General features: G+C 36.2%; 1 protein-coding gene across 7 annotated transcripts in view; it reads left to right on the top strand.

The window, feature by feature from the left end:
- Positions 1-22150, top strand: part of SCLT1 (sodium channel and clathrin linker 1) — a 54271-nt gene that overhangs the window by 9131 nt on the left and 22990 nt on the right. For all 7 annotated transcript variants that reach the window (XR_011140932.1, XR_011140930.1, XR_011140933.1 and 4 more), the window contains 11 exons: positions 322-387; positions 2942-3012; positions 8960-9050; positions 9231-9322; positions 11011-11188; positions 14852-14950; positions 15587-15658; positions 17683-17757; positions 18270-18415; positions 19924-20116; positions 21590-21786. Coding sequence is in view for 2 of the 7 variants with exons in the window: in XM_068942066.1 (XP_068798167.1) it covers positions 322-387; positions 2942-3012; positions 8960-9050; positions 9231-9322; positions 11011-11188; positions 14852-14950; positions 15587-15658; positions 17683-17757; positions 18270-18415; positions 19924-20116; positions 21590-21786 (1280 nt within the window). In the remaining 5 variants the exon portion in view is untranslated. The remainder of the gene's footprint in view (positions 1-321; positions 388-2941; positions 3013-8959; positions 9051-9230; positions 9323-11010; positions 11189-14851; positions 14951-15586; positions 15659-17682; positions 17758-18269; positions 18416-19923; positions 20117-21589; positions 21787-22150) is intronic.

The following is a 22150-nucleotide window of genomic DNA, read 5'->3' as shown; positions in this document are numbered from 1 at the left end:
CAAAAATAGTCACAGTAATGTCACAGTCTGTGTGGCTTTTTGAAGGCACTATTCAGTTAGTTTTCATATTTTGGTAGTAACTGTATGGGCTTTGGAAGGAGACAATTTGTAACTGATTGAAATTCAGATACATTTTCATTAGTAAATCTGGTTTGCCAGATTACTAGGTCAGCACCTAAAAATGAGCTAATTTAAATCCACAAAGACGCATTGGATTCTCTGCAACATGCATAAATGTTTTTGAAAATGTTTTCAGTTGATTGTAGAACTGTGGTAATTATGTCCTTGATGATTATTAGAAGCTGTGAATTCTCTTTTTAGGATCAACTGACTGGCTTTCAACAGCTGACTCAGCAACTGCATGTAGCCAATGAGAAAATAGAGTTGGTAAGTGAAACCTGGCCAGTGATCAAATTAGTAAATTGTTACTTTTTTCTACTGGAGCTTCAAAGTATAGGAGAAAAGCAGAAAAGAACACTCAAAACACGTATCTCATTGGAAGAGAACTTGTGCTAATGGGATTTGCAAACTCCTTTAAGGACCAATCAGGAGTCAAGGATAAATGGCTTTTTACCTGGAGTCTAAACACCAGGTCAGAGTGGTTGGGAGGTAAGCTCTTATGTGAGCTTTTTTCAGTGGTAAGCTTGCACTCAGAATTTACCGTGTTAAATGTACTTGGTCACGTTTTCAAAACTATCTTCACAAGGAAATCACAAGGAGAAAGTTTATTTAAATAAGGTTGTCTTATACAGGCCGGCTCTGCTACATGCTTATTGATTCCTAGCTTGTCACTGCTGGCACCAGTGCCTTCACGGTTGATCTTATTAGGGATTTTTCTGAGCTCTAATAAACCTTGAATGCATCATCAGTACCCTTCAACTGAGACCTTGGTCTCAAAGCTTTAGCCTAAGACTTCCAGGAGTGGCAAGCAATTTTAATACTGTTATAGTAAAAAAGGAGCGTAAGGGGCTTGAAGTGCGTGCGATTCTTGATCGATGTTTGTCTTAAATGCTGTCAGTGTTAAAGGCTCGACCTACCCTAGGCAGTCTGCTCTCTTTTTCTGTCTTTACTATAACCTTTTTTCCTACTGTGTACCTTATCTTTGTTCAATTTAAGCCTCTTTCTTTTGTGTGGAATATTGTAATTGTGAAGGAAAGATTACTTTGTTCTTCTTTGCAGTACTTCTGTGTTATTGAAAACTGTTATATTTGCATCTCTTCTCTTCCCCCATTCTTCCCCTCTTTTAAGTAAAGGAAGTCAGCTCTGATTTGTTCTTTGACTATGCCTAAGGCCTCTAATCATTCTTCTTGCTTACCTCTAAATTTTTTCCAGTTGTCACATTCTTGAACTGTGGTGCCCAAAACAATATGTAGGATTCCAGTCAAGCCCTTACTATAGAATTGTATCTTGCAAGCAGTTGCCCTGCTATACAGGGTTATTTCATTAGTATTAATAAAAACAAAATAATGCATTTGGAGGGGAGGGAACATTCACCTCATGCATTCAGTGATGGGCTCAATTAAGTGTCCTTTCAGGATAGTTACTTCAGAGTTATTGGGGGTAGCTGTCTGAAAACAGTCTCAAGGAGATACAATGCTGAGGTTTTTAAAAACAGCTTTGATTTGGAAGTTAGAGTGCTTGATCTGATCACTGTTTTAAGCAAATCGCTGGAAGGTATCTCAAATAGAATTACTAGATCCTTAAAAATCATGCATTCCATTGTATTTGTACAATGTGTGCAAATACAATGTGTACTTGCATTCCGTTTGTATTTGCTTTCTCCAGAAAGCATTTGACAAGGGCTGTTAAAAAAGGCACAAAAGTGTCATGGGATAAAGGAGCATGCCCTTTCTTCATTTTTTATCACGGTTAAGAAAGCAGTACACCCTAGATGTTCTGTGATTGCAGTTGTGCAGCATATTTGTAGAAGTTCTGGAAATGAAATTCAGTAATCAGGTGATACTGTTTGCTACTGATGTTAAACTATTTGGCATAATGGAAACTGAAATAAACAGACTTGCAGAAAGATTTTCTACTGAGTAGCTGAGTAAATATTAATCTTTTAATCTAAATTTTAATCATTTCGTTAGTATTAGTAAAAGCAAAACAATGCATGTGGGGAAGAGGAAACTTTCACTGTTTGCGTTCAGCAGTGGTCTCAAAATTAACTGTTACCACTCTGAATAGGTATTTTAGGAGTAGCTTTACGAAAATGTTTCTCAGCAACAGTTTGAAAAAAGAGCAGGAGCAAGTGGAATATTAGCAGTTACTAGGAAAGGGAAAAATTAAAAAAATATAACATAGCCCTTAAGTCCGCAGTACACTAGCATCTTGAATGTTGCCCATGGTTGTGGTCATCTCATATCTCAAAAGGGAAGCTAGGAAAGCTAGGAGAGCTAGGAAAGGCTAGCAGGGTAACAAATATGAAATATTTTTTCGAATGAAAAGACAACTGACAGAGGATGTGACACATCCAAAACTACGGATGTTGTAGAAAAAGTGAAGGAGGAGCAATTACTCATTACTAGTCAGGAAGAGAGGCCATTAAATAAGTCATTAGCTGATTTAAAACAAGGACTTCTTTCTTTCCAGCAATGTGTGGTTCAGCTGAGGTGCTCATTGCCACAGGGTGTTCTAGATAGCTAGAGCAGCTAGATGGGAAAGGCAGAGGGTAAGTCTGAGCAATTACAACCCTTGTCTCAGGACATCCTCATGCTACCAAAATATGGGGAGAGAAGAGGATGATTAGGTGACATCACTCAGCATGTGACCTTCAGTAATATTCTCCCTAAGCCTTGGGGTTTGGAGACCAGACAGTGTTAAATAGGTCTTATCAGCTGTCTTTATGGTGTTATAGGACACTTCTACAGATTATGACTTCGAACACATGACGCTTTCAACAAAACACAAAACGCGTTACAAATCTCTCCTTGTTTTGCAGAGCAATCAACAGTTTCTGAAAACAGTAACAGAACAGAATGTGGAACTAGAGCAGCTACGCAAACAACTGAGGTATAAATCGGGCCATTTAAAAAATGCTTGAGCATCTTTTCCATGCCTTCTTATATTGACTGCTGTATAATGGACCTTGTGTGTACCACAAAAACTGACATGATAGTGATAGTTAAAAAGGTTTCAGTTAAAGCCTCTTAACAGTTTGTTAAAAATGTGTGTATCAGTAGTGATAGTGTAGAATGTTTCCAGTTCACCTTGGTTTGGCTGTTTCTTGAAATATTCAGTGCTTTTCACCTTGGGTTTAAAGGGAATAGTTTTTAGTATCGCAACAGAATTGACTCTACAGTTTGTTTTAGAAGACTATTTTCACAAAATCCAGTTATATGGGTAATTAGCTATCAATTTTTGTCCTGAAATTTACATGTTCAGAGTAGTTTTTCAATTTTTAGTGTTTTAATAAAATTTCTGTTCACTATTTCTAAATGAGCTATAAACTGTAGGCTATTAGGAAGTTAGAGGTAAGAGAAGCTTTAATTATATTCATGAAGTATAGCAGGAAAAATGAGGAAAAATACCTGAAACAATTTCCTGATTATTTGTATTTACAGCCAAGCCCTGTTCAATGCCAGTATCTGTTAACTTTTTAAAATAGTCATGGTGGAGGTGAAACTGAAACCTAATTTCTTTAAGCAATGGGTTTATGCGCTGACAATAAAAAGGGAAAACATTCATCATCAGCCAGCAATGTATTTTGTGTTGCATTACCTAAAGCTTTCTAAAGTATGCATGTAAAACATTTACACAGGTAAAGATGCGCTTAAATATTGGTTTATCTGCTAAATTTCCCTTTGATTTTTGTGATCGTCATTTGATACTGTAATTAGCATTCAAAGTAGACTGCTGTGTTTTAGTTGGGTCATCTTCTGTATAGTATTTTGATTTGAAAGAATTTCACACCAGAAGTTGTATAACAGGTTTCTAGAATTTACCACACTTTATATAAACAGTAAAAGCTGTCTACATGTGTGTTTGTGTGCAGATGTGTTCATGCACACAATTTTGTATACTGTTTTTACAGATAATGCTAGTATTTGGTTAAATGTGTGCTGGTACTAATTGTATGACTCTTAAGTGAAAGTCTGATACAGCTATTCTTTCTCTCCTCTCTTCAAAGCCTGCACAAAATACTACGCAAAGAGCATCTGGTATCTGTTGTAATGCTAACTGCTTATCCTTGTGAAGATTCAGTGTTGTTCAAAGTTCAGCATCTGTTATAAAGAGTCTAGTGTACTGTATCCCTTACACTCTTACAGCTCTGACAGCTATTGTGTACTAATATCCACAGTAAAAGACAAAGATTTAGAGTGACTGGACAGCTTCATTAATGTTCACTATTTACTGGTTTAAAAATTGCTCACTTAAAGACTGGTTGTATCCAAACTTTCTTGCAGTTTTCATAGAGCAATAAAAATTAGCTGCTTCTAGCAGTAAGCTTTCACTAACTGTTAGAAAAAGTTACGATTTAGCTGCCATAAGAACTCTTTGTCTTAATTTTAGGTTTGTTTTTTAAATTACATTTCTTCTGTATAGTAGACTTAGGACCAGGATCTGCTTACAAATGCAGACTTGACTTAACTGAAAATGAAATTATTTTTTGAGGGGAACTGTTAGCAGTTTTCAGATTTTTATTAGCCAACATTTTCCCCAGAAAAAAATTATTCTGAAAAATAGCTTGGTTTAGAGAAGAAACTGTGACAGAAGAACAAGGTGTGATTAAGGTGTTATGCAAGGTGTTTGCTAAAATAAAGTATTTTCCAACTTGGTCATCTTTTGCAAGTTCCTTGTGCCTGCTACTGTTCCATTTTTTGAGAAGGAAAGTATGTTTTCATATCTCTGCATTTGGGGAATTTCTTTCTTTGCATAGGGTACCAGTACTGAATTACTGATGTGGTGTCACTCATCTGTAAATTTTCAGTCTCGCATTGACATACTCTTCTAGTAAGTGGATATGAAATCAATTAGCAGGAACTTAACCTATTTTTTAGACATGCAATAAACAGATGTTGTCAACATTCAATCTATTTGTCCCTTATTTCTAACACACACAACAATTTTAGTGGGAAAAATGAAGTCGTTCTGGATGCAGTTGGGCAGCCAGTTGGGTGGTTTTTGTCTACTACTTCGGGAAGAGAGTTATTAAAGGTAGAAGCACAGCATACCAAAAAATGGATCTGAAAGCTAATAGAACATTCTCTGAACTTGTGCCCACAGATGCCACTGTTCATATGAAATATTTTGATTAGTTGCTGTTTTGTAAATAGCAATAAGAAATTGTAGTGAGTCAATTTGCATGCATAAATGTATGATCTTTATGTATGTAACTCTATCCCCTCTATGTATCTGCTGGGGTGGAGCAGTCTTACATTCTTACTGCAGAACTCTAGATTTCTGATTTAATAGGGTCCTGCGGGGGAAGACTGGGGTTTAAATTTGGATCAAAGGAGTTTATTATTTCTTTAATGGCAGGTAATTACTGACAGTAACCTCTACATTCATGATGAATATCAATAATGCAACAGATAAACCATGGTACCAGACATTTACAAAGTATGAATAAATGCTCACAAATTAAACACTTTTCTAGTTGTATAAAGTTGTAAGCACACATTCACGCTCTTGCTCTTATGTATACATATCCTCTCTCACAAGAAGCATGGACGTGTAGACTCATTTCTGGGTGTGCTGGTTTCCCTATTTACATATCGCTCCTGTTTGATATGTGGGTACTCTAGTTACGTACTTGTACTGGTCCCTGAATTCTGCTAATCTACATGTTTCTGAGAAAGCACCCCATGAATTCATGTAATCTGAGATGTTGATCCCTTTTCGGGTCACCCTGCACTGTCAATCTGCTAGCTAGATGCAGGCTGCTCATAGCATCTGGAAGAGAGACTGCACTGTCAGGCCTGGGCAGGGTGGTGATGTTCATGGGACAACTTGTGGCAGGATCAAACGTGGTTTAACTGCTGCTCAAGGGCCATCTTCTCCCTTCACGGTCCTTCTGCCCTGCAATCTTAAATGTTCGGGTTTTTTTCAAGCTATATCCTCCTGTTCTCAGAAGTCTCTTGGTTACTGTTTGATCAGGCTGGTGGTTCTCATAAGCAAGCTTTGTCATTGTTACCTCTCCCCATAGAACTATGAGTTTTGGGCAAACGCTCTTTCAGAGCAGTTTTATCTCTCCAGTTACAGGTACTGATTACGTTTTTGCTCCTCTCAGACGAGCTGTTGTAATCCAGGCCACGTAAGCAAGAGGAGGCTATGTGGGTTCCCTCATGATAGGTCTTAAAAAGATCTCAAATGATTTTTTTTTAAGGAAACTTAAGTTCTTGAAATAGTGAAGACAGTACTTCCGTATTCACAAATTTTATGACATAGCAGCACTGTATAGCTCTATGGTAAGTGCTGCAGTGATGCTCCAAGAATATTTTCACAAGCTGTTTTTTCTCTAATGTGAAGTTAAGTAGAAGTAGTTTGTGTGGATTATATGGCATATATTCCTAATAATTCTGATTCTTCTTTCTAATACTAGATTTATGGGGTCTTAATAGGTTTATATTGACTTAAGATGATAGAATAACAAATCTGAGGAGGAAAAGTAGGTTCAGAAAAAACACCTACATACAGGAGAATTTAAGTTTGGTTTGTATGACCTGGACTGAGTGTAACTTGAGAGTTTTTGAAGTTGCTTATAAATAAGACTGTAAAAGTACATTTTAACGCATTTTAGGTATTTTAAGAGTAATAGGTAACATGCAATCTGTTATGTGTAGCCATGCAACATTTTAAACATGCTTCTGACAGGTTGTCATCCTATATTTCTAATACCTATATCTAAAGGAAGCCTACTAGATCAGATTTTGGTGGGTAATCTGGGGAAAAAAAAAAAAGTGAGGATTCTGCTGGAGGTTAATTTTAGGAGGATATTAGGTTTTATTGTTCAGGTAAGAAGCTGGCCTTACCCAAACAAAAAATGGAAATATGGGTGAAAACTGCCTAAGAAGAGTTTTGAGACCTGAGTCAGTGCTGCTTATCGATATTACCATAAGCTCAATAAAAAACACGTGTAGGTACACAACTAGCAAAGGGTTATAATGTGCCATGTGTGTAGACAAGATAGTATTTGATATATTTGTGTAGAGAATTGAGGTTTGAAAAGATTTAATTTCTTCCTCTGTATGCTAGAGTTTTATTAAAACTGTTATTATCACTTCAGCTTTTTGAAGCTCTTTCTGTTGCAGACTGTTAATCATTTAGTTCAGTGTATTATGTTGCTTTGCATTAATAGCGGCCATCTCTGGGGTGGGGTCACTGAATCCTCAGTGGTCAGATGGTCCACCCCAATGAAATGAACTGTTAAGTTTAGCTGCAAGTATCAAAACTGTTTTAATCTCTGTGTTAATGAAACATTTTTTAAGATCTGTAGATAATTTTTGACGGATGTAAAGTAGTATTGTTGTCTATCAGACGGTTGGTTTATGTTAACATCTAAACTAATAATCCTTGCGTTGCTCTGGGGGCGTGGGAGGTATCTACATTTCCCAATTTGGAAGCTTTGAAACAGAGATCTAATAACGTTCCGATATTGTTTTAAAGATATGTTGTACAGTGAAAGGTCAAAGCCACACCTCTAGATTCAAATTACTGTTTAATAAACACACGCCTCTGAATTTGGGCTGAGTTTGAGTTTGGTCATTAAAATACGTTTTTAATACTTAAGCCATTCTGAAATCTCTTTATATATATTTCTCTCATTTATTCCTCCTGATGATGGGGTTGGGTTTGTTTTGTTTTGTTTTACAGCACATTTTACAGGTTTTTAAATGCAAAATGCAACTTAATGTCCTTGTAAATTTTACAGTGCTTGTTATGGTAGATGCGTGATTCAAATGATTTATGATTTAATGCGTGATGATGCATGATTTAAGGTTTAGACCTGCAGTGAGGTTCTTATGTCTGGAAACAGGGTTTTTTATCTTCCTTTTTATATTTTTTAAGAAATGACAAAATGAATCTTTTTACTGATGAATTAAGCTGAAATTTGCTGCAGAATTGGAGAGAAATGTATATACTGCTTAATATTTACACATAGGCACGGTGTGACCTTGCCTTTTATGCCACCAAATAAAAATTAGTTATTATTTCTAAAATCAATTCTTACTTCATGTTCATTCTTAAAGGTATTAAATATCTTCTAGCTTCTTTCATAGCTGTTAGTGCTCCAGGTTTGCAATAGTTTATCTAATACATGTGCTTTTGTTTAATTTTATCATACGTGTATTCACTGATCTTTAAATTTAGCTTAATATGCAGCCTGAATAATTTGGTCACACCCTAGTCAAAAGACTCTGTCTTTCTGTTCCCATGTCAGAGGAGTAGCAGGGGTGCTCCTCTCCGTAAGCTTTTATACTGGGGAGGAATTCTGATTCCTTAGCTCTAGTCCTTTTTTGTTACTGTTCTGCTTCAGGTCTCTTGGCAAGCCTCTTCAGATTACAAAGCCTGTCACTCCAAATCTACAGAAGTAAATGTTTGTTTTTTGAATTCCCAGTCCAAGTTGCTTTAAAATTTGAAATCTAATTCTGAAAAACATTTCTCATACTCATTTCTGGTACTAAATTATCTGAAGCTGATTCCATAAGGTGATGAATCACTTCAGATTTTTGACTACCTGGTCCTCCCAAATGTTTATTCAACATGCACACCTTCCTGTTTAGCCATGTTTAAGAAGTCATTTCCAGAAGACAAATGTTTTAATGAATTTAGCGTTCCTCTCTTGCTCTGCTACATACTAAGTGAGTGGAGGGGGAAGTAGGTTCTGCCCTGAATGAACAGTTTTATTATGACATCTGACTGCTGTTTCATTGACCTGTTTCAATGAAGTTGTAATAGAGTCTGTTTTTCCCTGTAATAATTGAAATTTAATGCATAGACTATTTTCTTTATACAGGCAAGCTAAAATAGATGGGCGGACAGCAACTGCGAAGGTTGATGAAATGACCAGATTGACAGAGAAGCTTCAAGGACAGTTGGAGAGAAAGGTATTGTAGAGAAAGGAATAATTTTCTGATGCGTTTGAATGGCTAGTCAGTTACCTGAGTGGTGACATGATATTATGGAATTAATCTCAAATTGTTCTCTAATTTGTTTTATGCTAGTATATCTTTATGTTGTTAAGCAAAGCTCAGATGATGTCTAGGTAACACGTATATTCTTTCTAGGAGGAAGACATGGTATCTGCTCAGCAGAGAGAAGAAGCATCTGACAAACGCTTGCAGCAAATGCAGTCTAGTATAAAACAATTAGAAACAAGGTAATGATATCTTTTTGAATGTTACTAACAGATTGCGTGCAGCTGATATAAAATATGATCTTTTCCTCAGTATCTGGATTTTGTATTTCTACATAGTTTTGTTTTATCAAAATACAGATGTTTTATGTTTGGCTGCTTTTTGTCATGTTTGTTCTAGTCTATGACCTTTCAGAACAGTTTCTGGCATGAATGTATTTAAAATTATAAAACATACCACCTCATCTTATTGACTGTAATGGAGGAAAAATGAGGCATGTGTTTTTCATTTTAATGCATGAGTTGCAGTTACTCAACTCTCATTAACTTTAGGTGGAGTTTTTTTTTTTAAAAAAAAAAAGGTTTGTGCTGGAATTTGAAATCATTTATGTAAAGTAGCTGGTTTAGGGATGAATGGAGTTTTTTTTTCTCCATATTAAGTAAGATCTAGTTTCAGGTCTTAGATCAGCACTCTTCATGCTAAAAAGATTATTTTAATAACACTGTTAAAACACACTTCTTAACAGCAAATGCTAGCTATAAAAGTTGTATGAATGCCTGATAAGGAATAGAACTTTAATTCCAGCATTGTCTTCTGGAAGATCTAAGACTCAATTAGTTTTATTTTGTGGTTCCTCTTTTTTTCTCCCCGCCCCACAAGGTTATTGCAGTTAGCTGAACACATTAGTTTTGAATGAGGTATCATAAGCAATTGCTTATTTATTAAAATTAGTTAAATGAGTTGATAGCTAAGAAGACTTCTTAAATTTCTTACTGAAATATTTGTGTGACTATTCATCTTCTCTTCTTGGTCACAGCCTTGTGGGTTTTAATAGCAGATTCTTCAATAACTCTAGAACCCAAATAATTGCCTAGGCACTTTGTGACTCTGTGGTCAGTTATTGCCTCGAGGTTGCACAGATGTGTGTGGCTGCCTCTGCTTAATGAATTGTACTGGTCTCAGCACTGTGAAGGCTCTTATGTTTATTTTAGAATGTCTTAAGGAATTGGCTAGCTTTATTACTTTCTATAGGCTTTTGGTTCTCCAAAAGTTGTGCTTAATAGAGTTGTTCTCATTCCTTGTGTGTTTTATCATACGCATGTTAGAAAGTAGAAAGCCTGGCTGCTTGAGGACGCAGCCCAAGCATTGCACTATGGACATTTAGAACCATGCACTTTATTGAATGAGCAGCACTTACAGAACTTCCTGAGATTGTTTTTGAGGATATCACAGAGCCTCTCTGGCCCTTTCTCATGCTGGCCAATACTGGCTATCATAATTAAACAGTAAGAATTTCTGAGCTATTGTAAAATTACCAGTGTTTTTCTTGTTCTAATGGTATAGTTGAAACTTCATTGCCCACATCTAATTATTCCATTTCTCCTACAGAGGAAAACTTTATCCCTTCTGGGGTTGTTCTGTTCTGTTTTAATATAAAACACTTTCAGTTATGTATCCCTGGGTAACAACATTCTTCTAAGGATCTTCTGAGACTAGGTATCTGTGTTAACTCCTTTAGTTCCATTTCTTTCTAGGACATGATGAATACGAAACTTAAAGGATTTCTCCGAACACTAGCAGAAAACCAGTAATGCAGTTTTAGCAAATTATAAATAAATATTTTCTACAAGTGAAAAGTAGTGTGAAAGAATTAACGTGTCTTAGTTAGGGATCTTATCGTTAAATGAGTAAAATTGTTGCTCTCTTGTAGATTACGTGTTACCGTCCAAGACGCTGAACACCTGAGAACAGAAAGAGCAGCCCTGGAGAAGCAAATCAGAGAGCTTCAGACAAAGTGTGCTAATCTAGAAAAGGAGAAGTATAATGCTGTTGCAAAAGTCCAAGATAGCATACAGCTTTTAGAAGAAGCTAACTTACAAAAAAGTCAGGTAAGGCAATGAAGGTATTTCCTAGATACTGGAATGCTTTTGTCGCTTATAATTGCTAAGTGCCAGATAATGTCTTCATATACACATACGTGTGCACACAGTCAAATTTCTTCTTTTTCTGTTATACTTAAGTTAGTAATGCAGAAGAGAGCAAACTGTGATATGTTCATACGTTATTCAGACTTGTACACTGTAAATTTCAAAGATATGGTGAGTGTCTGGGAAAAGGTGATCCAAGTGTACTCTACCTGAACCTGAATATAGAAAAATTTCTGATAGTGTTTCTTATCAAGTAATTTTAAACAAATTTGTTTGTCAGAGGAAAAAGGAAGCTCCTGTTATACATTTATAACTTGTTAATAGTTAGGAAAGAAGAGCTAAAATTAAAGGGACTTTCTTTTGTATAATGAACATAAGTCACCAATAGACTGAGTTCTGCGCTCAGATCTTAACTATTTGTAAGAAATCTGGAAGAGTGGTCGAGGAATGAGCTGGTGAAGTTTGCAGTCAAGGAAAAATTGCAGAGATGCTTGATAGTGGATGATAAAGGAGCAGATGAAATTCAAATTCACGTATGCCATACTAAGTGCTGAATTTACTGTTACCGATTTAAAAAAAAAAAAGATTTCAGATTTGCTGCAGATATTTTGAATGAATAAGTTCTCTCAGTCCTCAGTGATAGTCAAAACAACGAACAGAACGTTAAGAAAGAGAAATGAAAATAAGTTTTTAAGCACAGTGTACCTTCAAGTGCAGTTCTATTCAGCACATCTCAGATAAGACATAGATGAACTAAGAAAGTACAGAGAGGTCAGTGAAGCAGATTAGGGGAGTGGAGAGGATTTAAAACAATTTCTATACAATATGGGATTAAGCTGTCATAAGATATGCGTATGCCAAAAGTATACATATACAAACAATCAAATTCATGACAGAACAATCCACCCCAAAGGTTCTCTTAAGGACAGTCTCTAATCCAGGAGGTCTTGATACATCAATTGATCAAAAAAAAAAATCACCCTGTTTTCCCAGTTCTTAAATATTTGTCTGAATATTTTCTGAAATATCTGCTGTTGGCCCCTTCAGGAGATAGGATACGGGGCTTTGAAAAACTTTTGCCTAGTATAGGCCCTTTCTTGTTTTAATGCTAAGCTTTAGCTCAGTCAGGTCAGGCCTTTGGAAATATAAAAATAGTTAGAACTGTGTTTGTTGGCAAGACAGAATTTAATGCATTTAATAGAGTGTAGCCATCAGTAAATGAAGCCCAGCTTAGTTAATGCCTGTGGGGAAAAAATGGAGACTCTTAGAATTTATTCTGTTCAGGATAAGACATTGTTAAGGAGAACGGTTAAGGAGATTGACACACCCTTTTAATCTGAAGTTACTTTTCAAACTGAGTATTCTCCTGGGAACCTAGTTTTTTTAAGTTTTATGTTTTGGAATATAAAAGTCAATGTTTTGTCTTTTTGCTCTTTCTGATTTCAGCTCTGTGACAAAGGAGCTAGATCCTGTCTGCCAGAAAAGAGGACTAACTTCTTTAACAGATCCTGCTACCGTCTGGCCGTCTTCCAAAATTGATTAAAATATTAACAAAACTTGGGGACGCTGATAGTTATTACAATAGTTAGCAGCTTATTGTGGTTCTTACTATGACACAGAAGAGAAGCATGATCAGAATGATCTGTAAAGGATCATTATAGCTGGAAGTGGTGCCCCTAAGAAGACTGAAAACATGAGCGCTTGGTAGTAACTGAAAAGTAGGAGACGGGTAGGGACGATTGGAACTGCAGGTGAAGGAAGTGTTGTTTTGCTTGAGATAAATTATTAGAAAGGAACAGAGATCTTTTCTAGTGTATGCCCCACGTTTTCCTAACTATGCCTGACAAGCATTTCCTTCTCATCTTGCTGCAGTTCCACTGTCTTCCCGTATATTTTTTGTCATTTAGGAAACCCTTATGAGGCATCTTTCCATCATGCTGATTCATTTTTATAACTTCCTCATAACTTTCCACATCTCATTTGCTTTATACACTGATCTTCTGCAGTTCTCTTAACCTGTTAGGCTCTTGTTCACAAAGAAAAAAAAGTTGAAGTTTTACATCCTCCTGCTCTTGCTGGATGCCTTTAGAGTTGTCAGCTCCTTTTTCCTAGTAGGAAATATTTGATCCTTAACAGCATGCCCCCTACACTCTTTTATTTGAAAATTACTGATAAGGGCTGTAAGTCGCATTTCCAGTCTGTGAAGTGTTAGTACATCAGAGCATTGTTAGAACGCAAGTATTCATCCAAAATTTCTTTAGCAGAGTGTTAGATGCCACCTGCTATGAACTCACGTGAAGTGTTTTGGCAGAAAGAAGCAGCCCCATAAAAATTACTATGCTCTAAAGTATACCTCGAGACAGTAACTGAACAATGCAGCTAAATATGTGGTTTGTTATTAGTAACCGTTGAGTATAATCCTGTAGTAAGAAGTTACAGAAACTTGTTAATTTATTGTTGTAACTAAAATACTCTTCTGAATTGTGCAAACTGGAAAGTTAATGAATGAACAGGATCAAAATACAGCCTAGAATATAGTATATATACTATATAGAATTATAGTGTAAGTCTGTGTGTTTAAACTGTGGCCAAGGAGGTTTCTCTTTGCTCTTTAAGAGATTATGTGGGGGAAGTAATAGGAGCCTATCGTAATAATGCAAGGCGGTGCTTCTGTTATGTTAACGTTGTAAAACGCACACAGTTAAGCTTACAAAAAGAAACCAGAAGAATTTTAATAGGGTACTCTGAGAAATAAAATACCAAATTGAATTGAATGGGAGCAGTAAAAGAGAAGATGACAGATGAAGTGGCATGTTACTGCCTGAAGGGAGTAACCTTCTGTAGCTGAATTCATACCAGTCATTAGGGCTGCTTTTCGTGTCTTTCTATCCATCTGTGTATTCTCTAGGTAGCACCTAAGATTTTTTTTCTCGCTTTCCCATCAGGAATTCTGTAACCATTTTTACCTTCTGTAATCTTTCCAGGCCGGGATCTCCTTTTACATATATGCACTATATTCTAACTTCAGTAGCTTTCTTCCATCCTCATCTGTCAGGGTTTCTCACTGTACCTTTTTCTGTAATTTTCACCTTCCTTTTACGCTATAAAGAGCTGTTTGATCCGTTGTTATCTACCACATTCCTTATTTGCTTGTTAATTTTTTTCTGTTAACTTTAGTTTTCTGGGAGATGAGTAATTTAGTATATCAACATTAAAAACACTCAGCTATACATAGGAACACGTGGATAAATGTGTATGTGTGTGTATACGGATATTCAGATTCCTAGTAAAAAACTTGGTCAGTGTGATTCCTGGCATTTTTTTTTAGTTATAGATCCTAGCCCCAAATAAGAACATTGGAGAGTATTCTTACCTATGCTTTTTTCTAAATCCCAGTGAAAAAGGCATCCATTGACAAAACTTTTGGAATGGTTCTGTTTCACAGGAATGCGCATTTTGTGCAAAGGGTTCTCATCAATTTTGTTTTCTTGTGTTCCTGTTTCAGCTACTCCAAAGTAGAAGGAAAAAGGACTTTTTGGACAGTGGCTCTGTGTGGCTTCTTCTCTCAGTGCCAGATAATACTGAAGTATTAGCAGTAGTATTTCAAGTTGTTATTTTTTCTAGGCACTGTTTGGGGAAAAACAAAAGGAAGAGGAAATCAGAAAGATGAAAGATGAAATGTCCCAACTTGCAGAAGATACTGCTGCAAAAATTAGAAAGGCAGTAAGTTATCCTGTTCATACAGAATCAGCTATGAAGTCAGAGTTTAGTCTGAAATAAAAGTTCCAGTGTTTGTGATAGGAAGCGTATTGATTCCAGAATAATTTATTGCAGGATTTTTTGTTCTTATTTTTCAAGAATGCATCGGCGTATGCCCATATATGTGTGATTGAGTTCTTATAATAATAGTAGTATTTGTGCAGGTCAAGCATTCACCTCATGTGCCTGTACAGCAGTTCACATTAGGTTCAGATTTCCATAGAATGCCCATGGCAATTGCAGCTGACCTCATTTTAAGTCAAGGTAAATTTTAAAAAGTCTTACAGTCTTTGATATTCTGTGTCAGCTCTCCTGAGCAGTTTCTGTTGCCTGAACTAGACTTGCCTGAATAGAGCTTCTTGCCTTCACAGATTCAGATCTGTTTTTCTTTGAATTGTTAGCACTGCAAATACTATGCTATGTGATCTGTATAAATGCCTTGGAGGCGGTTTCAACTAATGAGAGAGATCCAGTAAAGATTATGACTGCTCAGCCTCTTGCCTTTATACAGAAGCAGGAGGGAATACTAAATATATATGCAGGAGTCACAGTTGACCTTACAGGATTACATTTTAATTTTACTCTTTTTTTTGACTACAGGTAGACTCAGCAAAGAAGCAATATAATGTGCAGATTTCTCGACTAACAGAAGAACTTTCTGCTCTTCAGATGGTATGGTCTTGACTGATGAAAAGATGTTTGATAGCAAAACATTTGAGAATTCTAGCTTCTGCTGATCAAATGAAGTACTACGTTCTGGCATTTATTATTTGTGATTTAAAATCAAGCCACATAAGAAAAGAACCTAAAATGTTTTTCAGCACTGAAAATTAAGAAACACGTTGTTAGCAGTTTTGTGAAGAGTGGATTCTTGGTTTTAGATATATGTTTTGAAACTTTTAGGCAAGACTGTCAAAACTTTGGTTTAGTTGTTTCTAGGCTGGTATTCCTCAGTATTATTAAATAGAAGCTATTAGTGACTAATTGCCAGACAATTGATCATGACTGTCCTTTTTTTTCATGTGTGTACATCAGTCAATGGAACTCTGTTTGGAAGTACATCAGAAGTAGGTTTGGGTTGTTTTTTTTTTTATCCCACTTGAGAGATTTTACTAGAAATTCTATGTTTTCAGTGTAGTCCGGAAATGATTATGTGTAGATCTTTATAATGGCTACCAGTAATTTTCCTAACTGCGTATGAAAATTTTTGTTTCAGCCTCAAAAGTCCCATAGGTTCTCTGCGCATGTGTGCTGTGCATAATAGGCAGAAATACTGTGTGGTTCCTTCTCTGGTGACAGTCTTGATCTAAATTTTGCGGTCATGGCACTCCAGTCACTCTTAACAAAGTACATGTCTGTATGAATTGCAGCTTTTCTGCACCACAGGTTTTGATTTCTTTTCTTATACCTGCATAGATTTGTAATAGGACCAAGGAAGAGAAATATGACAAAGACCCTAGAATTTACAGTGTTTGGAGTTCTCACCAGATAGGTAAAAAGTGAGCTAGTTCCTGTGCTGGATCTCTCAGGAAGTTCAGCTGTGAAGGCATGTCTCAGGTGAAGAGGAATGAAATGGACTTTTCACCCAATTCTGGACCTCTCCAGGTTCTATTGTTATCTTGCATATAGTGACATCTGCATCAGTTTTGGACTAGTGAGTCTGTCTGATCAGAGGCAGTAAGGGCAACAGTTTAGTACTGCTGTGTAAACATTTCCATGCTACCCTTGTAGAGCATCTTCACAGCTCTTCTGACAATGTTAGGTTGGCATAAAAGACAGTGAGCAAATAAGGTAGACTGACTAATCCTGTATACAGGCGAGTCCTGCATGTCCGTCAGGATTAATGAGAGAAGTAATTGTCTAGAATTATGTTTCATTACTGTGTAGCACTTTACTTCCTGTGGGTTTCCAAGCATTAATACACTGTTCAGTGTCTTTCATTTTGACAAGAGCAACTGTCTTACAGTCAGTGCACAAGATTCATTTTTAGGCATAAAGGATACTTTGCCTTGAAAATTAATTTCTAACGTGCAGATTTTCCTTAGGTGTACTCAGTCATATCTTACATTTACTATGAATCTTGGTTGGCTCTGCAGGAAATAACATGGTTTTGCAAATACAGCAATTTCTTTGCACAAGTTTATTCCTTGAATTATACATGCTTTAATCGTAGTTCACAAGCGTGTTTACACTGAGAGTAGTACGTGACAAAATTCTGTGCTCTAGCAAATATTTCCCATGTGATGGCATCCCTGTTTCTTTCAGGGATAGATATATCGTGGAAAGGTGGTTATTGTATATCCGTAGTTGGATGTGTAGAAATGAAATGTATGAAAGTTGATAAAGTATGCTAAAGAGAAAGTGTTTGCATCATCGTTATCGTTTTCTTGCATGAACCAGGAATTTATAGCAAATCATATCGGAGATCAAAAGAGCCTGGTTAGTAAGCCCGTATTTATGAATTAAATTTTTTTAAAAGTTGAATTTTATGGAGTGAATGAGACTAATCCCATAGAAGAAGTAAAGAGCAGGTAAATATAATCTAATGCATACATAACCAGCAGTGAGAATTACATTTGCAATGGCAGGTTTTTGGCTTTGGGATTTCTTGACCTTTGCTTCCCTCTGCAAATTTGATGTTTTTATTATGAGGTATTTTTTGATTAGACATATTTTAAAATGACTTTCTTAAAAAGGAATGTGGAGAAAAGCAGAGTCAAATTGAACGAATCATTAGAGAAAAGCGAGCCGTGGAAGAAGAGCTTGAAAAGGTACGACAATTTCATGCATTTTTACATGGCATTTAAGATCTCTCTTCAGAAAAAAAAGATGTATTGACTTTTTCCATGCTTCTCCCTAATATTGGGATGAAAGATTATGCTGTGATCCTTGATTTTTTCATATGTTATTTTTTCATTAAATTTTCTTGATTGTAAACATTCACCTCGTAATTTTTTAAGTCCTTTTTGGGAAGGCATTTGAAAGCTGTTCTAGTAAACTGAAAAAGATGATTCTTTGGAAAGTATAAAAGGTAAAAGGAGATGCTCAGCATAATGCAAAAGAATGTAGGTACATGTTCCAAATAAGCTTAAGCTCAATAGACAGAAAAGTAACTGAATGCAAGATCTTTGAAAACTTATTTCCCACTAGCAGCAGCATTGATAGAAATTCAGTTTTGTTTTAGATCACTGGGAAACAATGAGGAGTAGCTTCATTGTCAGTGCTACACTGTCAATCACCAGTGCAAGGTAAGGATGATCTTACATGTACGTTTATTCTTCAGATTTACCGAGAAGACAGAGGACGTGAATCTGACAATAGAAAACTAGAGCAACTGCATCAAAAATATCTACTTGCAGAATGTACAAAAGGTGACCTTCAGCTGAGTCTGCAGACAACACAAAATAAACTGAAGCAACTGGAAATGAAGTAAGTAATGGATGTTCTCCCGGTCATTATTTAATGAAATTATTTAGTGAAATTATTTCTCCCTAATCTAAAGCCTCTTGCTGATTGGTTTTTGTGATATATTTTTAACCAGTAACAGGAATAGTAGTAAGTTATCATATTTCTGAATTTCTTAAGCAAGGGCAATTATGAATCATTATAAAAACATTAAAGGGGAATAACACTGTAGAATCTAAGATTTTCTTTACAGGATTAGAGCTGAAAGCCATTGTTTTACGAAGGAATGAAAATAGGAGTTTATTGTTTGGCATCTTACTGCATTTTTAAATACTGTTAGTCGGGAAAGTTGCTCTCTGTGATATATTCAGACAAATTATTACTTTATAAATTCATCTGTGCTGAGGTGTCTCCTAGTCCACGCAGAACACTTTAAGTTACGTAGCATAGTGAAGTTCAGGTCCATGTTCAGAGCTCACAGACATTACTGCAGTTCAGATAATATAGCGGTAAAGAGTACAGAATGCCCCAAATTTTTAGACTAGATTGTTTTTAGCATGAAAAGTGTAGGAGTCTCTAGAAGTTTCAGTCATTTCTGCATTCTGATAATCATAAATCCTGCCTCTTCCCTAGAGCAATCCCCAGCTGGGAAACTGGAAATTCTATAAAAAATAAAAAAAAGTACTGCTTCGTGTTAGCATTTCAGTGAGATTGCTACAATATTAGATTGTTTTATGAATGCCCTCTTCTTGATAAAGGTCTTTGCTGACTTCGTACGTAGTCCCAGCTGTAAAGCCGATTGCAACATATCGGTGCGTATAAACTTCAAAACTAAAATATAAACTAAAAGTTCAGGAAGGAACAAGAGAACAGCTGTACTAGGTCAGCCCAAAGATCTGCCTGTCGTAATATATTTTCTCCAGGACTGTCTAAAAGAAGCTGTCCGAGGAAAAACTGCACACTGTGGCAAGCTGACTGTGATGCTTCATTGGAATGCTCTCCTGGCATTCCAGCAGTGATTGGCTGCTTAAAAATATCCAGAGGTGCCCCTGATTTCACTGTTCACTATTACTATTCCATGAATTTCTCATTGTTACTTGAATCCCTATAGATACTTCGCAACATCCTCTGACAGTGAGTTCCATAGCTGAAATATGTGTGAAGAACTTCTGTCTGTTTTCAGTTGGTCTCCTGGTAGCTTCCTTTAATAGCTCTTTGTTCTTTTATCGGCAGAAACAGTTTCCTGCTTTCCACCTCCATACCATTTGTGAATTTTGTAAACCTCTAGCAAGTTCCTTGCTTCCCATTGTTGTTCCTTTCATGGGAGCCGTTTCTTACTTCTGATCAGCCTTGTAGGTAGAGGCAATACCCTACTAGAACAATTGCTCTTTTAAGGTTCTGTTGCTGTCTACAAACTTTGTCTTCCTTTTCTTCTTCAGACCATCGCAGTTGCAGCAAAGCTGCCCTAGAAAAAAATAGAATGGGTTCAACTCTTGCATAAGTCTTCAAATCAGATTTTTCTTCTCTTTCAGCTCTGAGGAAGAGAAATCTCGTTTCCAGGAAATGATCTGTAAATTGCAAAGCATTCTGGATTCTGAAAGAGAAAAGACTGGCTTTGTCAGTGAGCAAAGGCTAAAACTTCAGCAAGAGAACGAACAATTGCAGAAAGAGATGGAGGGCTTAAGAAAACTGGCCATGGAGGCTCAACAAAAAGCTAAAATAAAAGTATTGTTTGTGTTTTATTTTTATTTTGGCATAAAACTGATTTTTGCTTAATAAGACAGCACTTCTAAGGAAAAATGAACATAAGCTTAAGTTGGGGGTGAACGCTTCAGTCATGCTTCCTGTTTTCCGCTTTGCAAGTGTCTTTGTTTTGTTGAAACGTTGTATGTTCTCGGGATCTGTTTGGTAGCTTGGCCTGTGCTAATTAAATTCTACTTTAGTATGTATTGAATTCTACTTAAGGAGAAGATCCCGGATATTCTTTGCTTTTATAAGGTGAACAGCTCAAACAATAACATATTTTCCTTCAAGTGATTTTGCTTATTCCAACTCCAGAGCTTTATTTATCTACTATTTATGATACATTAGGAATCTCTGTATGCCTTTCAGTCCAGAGTTTTTGCTCTGCTTTTGTTCCTTTGCTTTTTTGTCCACCACGTTATCAGAGCAGTGCTTTTACTAATAAATAATTTAATAGCATGGTTGTCGAACGTGGGTTCTGTATTTGCAGAAGGACTAGAAGAATAGGATCAAATCTCTTCAAAAAGTACAGGTTTTTGGACCAATAGGTGCAAACAAGATACTTAGCTCAAAAAGGATTTTCTTTTTCAAGGTATTCCATTAAACGCACCTGAACAGACTGCAGGTGGGATAGTGCATTAATAGCTAACCTCAACAGATCAAGGTACTTTTGACTCCTGAAAGGAATAACAGTTTTGGTGCTTGGCATGCTTTCTAACTATATAAAGAAAAGGTATTTCCCGGTACTTTCCCCTCTGCTCTTAGCTCTAGGAATGTAAAGATACTGGAAAGAGATCTAAGAATCTACAGCAATGAGGAAGACCTCAGTAAGCAGTCTTACTAGCCTATAAATGGGAACCATCTCAAATCCCGTTACTACTTTGTACCACAAACTGCAAAAGCTATCTACCAAGTAAAAATTAGTCAAATGAAATAGGAAATCGTGTTCCAACTCCGGAACCCTTTGGTCAAACATAGTTTAAAAACAAAGGATCAGGGTCTCATAACAGACAGGTAGAGGTTATAAAGTGTAGAACAGATCATTGTCTGTCGTATTTTCATCAGACAGGCTTCCATTACAGTCACAGATCAGATTTATTGCTTGCCTCCATTTTCCTCTGATGTGCAAAGGGTTTTAAATGCAGTTAAGAAAATCCTAACGCATTTTAACTAGATGAAAAGAAAGAATGTGTTTCTATGGAGAAGAAAACACAAGGGAGAAGGATAAAGATTATTTACAAAAATAAGCATACCCAGCTCATTATCCTTTATTGTCAGTTGTACTATTTGCTTAAATTGGCTTTGGGAACACGTGTCTATTTGAGCATATAATTACAAGTTTAATTATTGTATGTTACATGCTTACAGCAAATGTTTATAAATCTAGCTGAAGGGTTTAAAAAAAAAGAAAGAAGTGAGCAACTTGATTGTATCCTATTTGTATTTTTTTTCTAGATAAGCACAATGGAACATGAGCATTCTCTGAAAGAACATGGATATGAAGCTCGACTTAAGGAAATGGAAGACACCAGTCAAAAATCTACTGCTGAACTGAGACGTCTCCTGGTAGCTCAGCAAAAAGCAACAAATCGGTGGAAAGAAGAAACAAAAAATCTTACTGAAACTACAGAAGTCAGGATCAATAAGCTAAAGTAAGTGCAACCTTTTTTTTTCTTCTGGAAGCTGTTGTGGTTTTAGTTACCATTTGGTATGACAGTATACCTGTGGTGAAAACCTGTGAAGAGCAAACCATCCAGACCAGATGATGTGCTTCCAGTTAAAAAGGAGGAGTGTTCCAAAAAGAAACGTTGGGGCATTTTTTTGTGAAGTTAGTAACTAAGCACTAAACGAAAATTTCACATCTTGTGGATGTATGTAAATTTTGTAATGACAAAAAGTAAATGGAATATATATTTTTTAATTTCCTCTTTCAGAATATAGTGTGCTCAGTTTTAGAAATTTCAGCCTTGGATTATGAAAGCTCCTATATTTATAGCCATTCAGAATAGTCTCCAT

The sequence above is a fragment of the Struthio camelus genome, chromosome 4, assembly GCF_040807025.1.
Source record: "Struthio camelus isolate bStrCam1 chromosome 4, bStrCam1.hap1, whole genome shotgun sequence".
Classification (NCBI taxonomy): domain Eukaryota; kingdom Metazoa; phylum Chordata; class Aves; order Struthioniformes; family Struthionidae; genus Struthio; species Struthio camelus.
The sequence above is the reverse complement of the archived record's forward strand: the minus strand, read 5'-3'. Positions and strand labels throughout refer to the sequence as shown.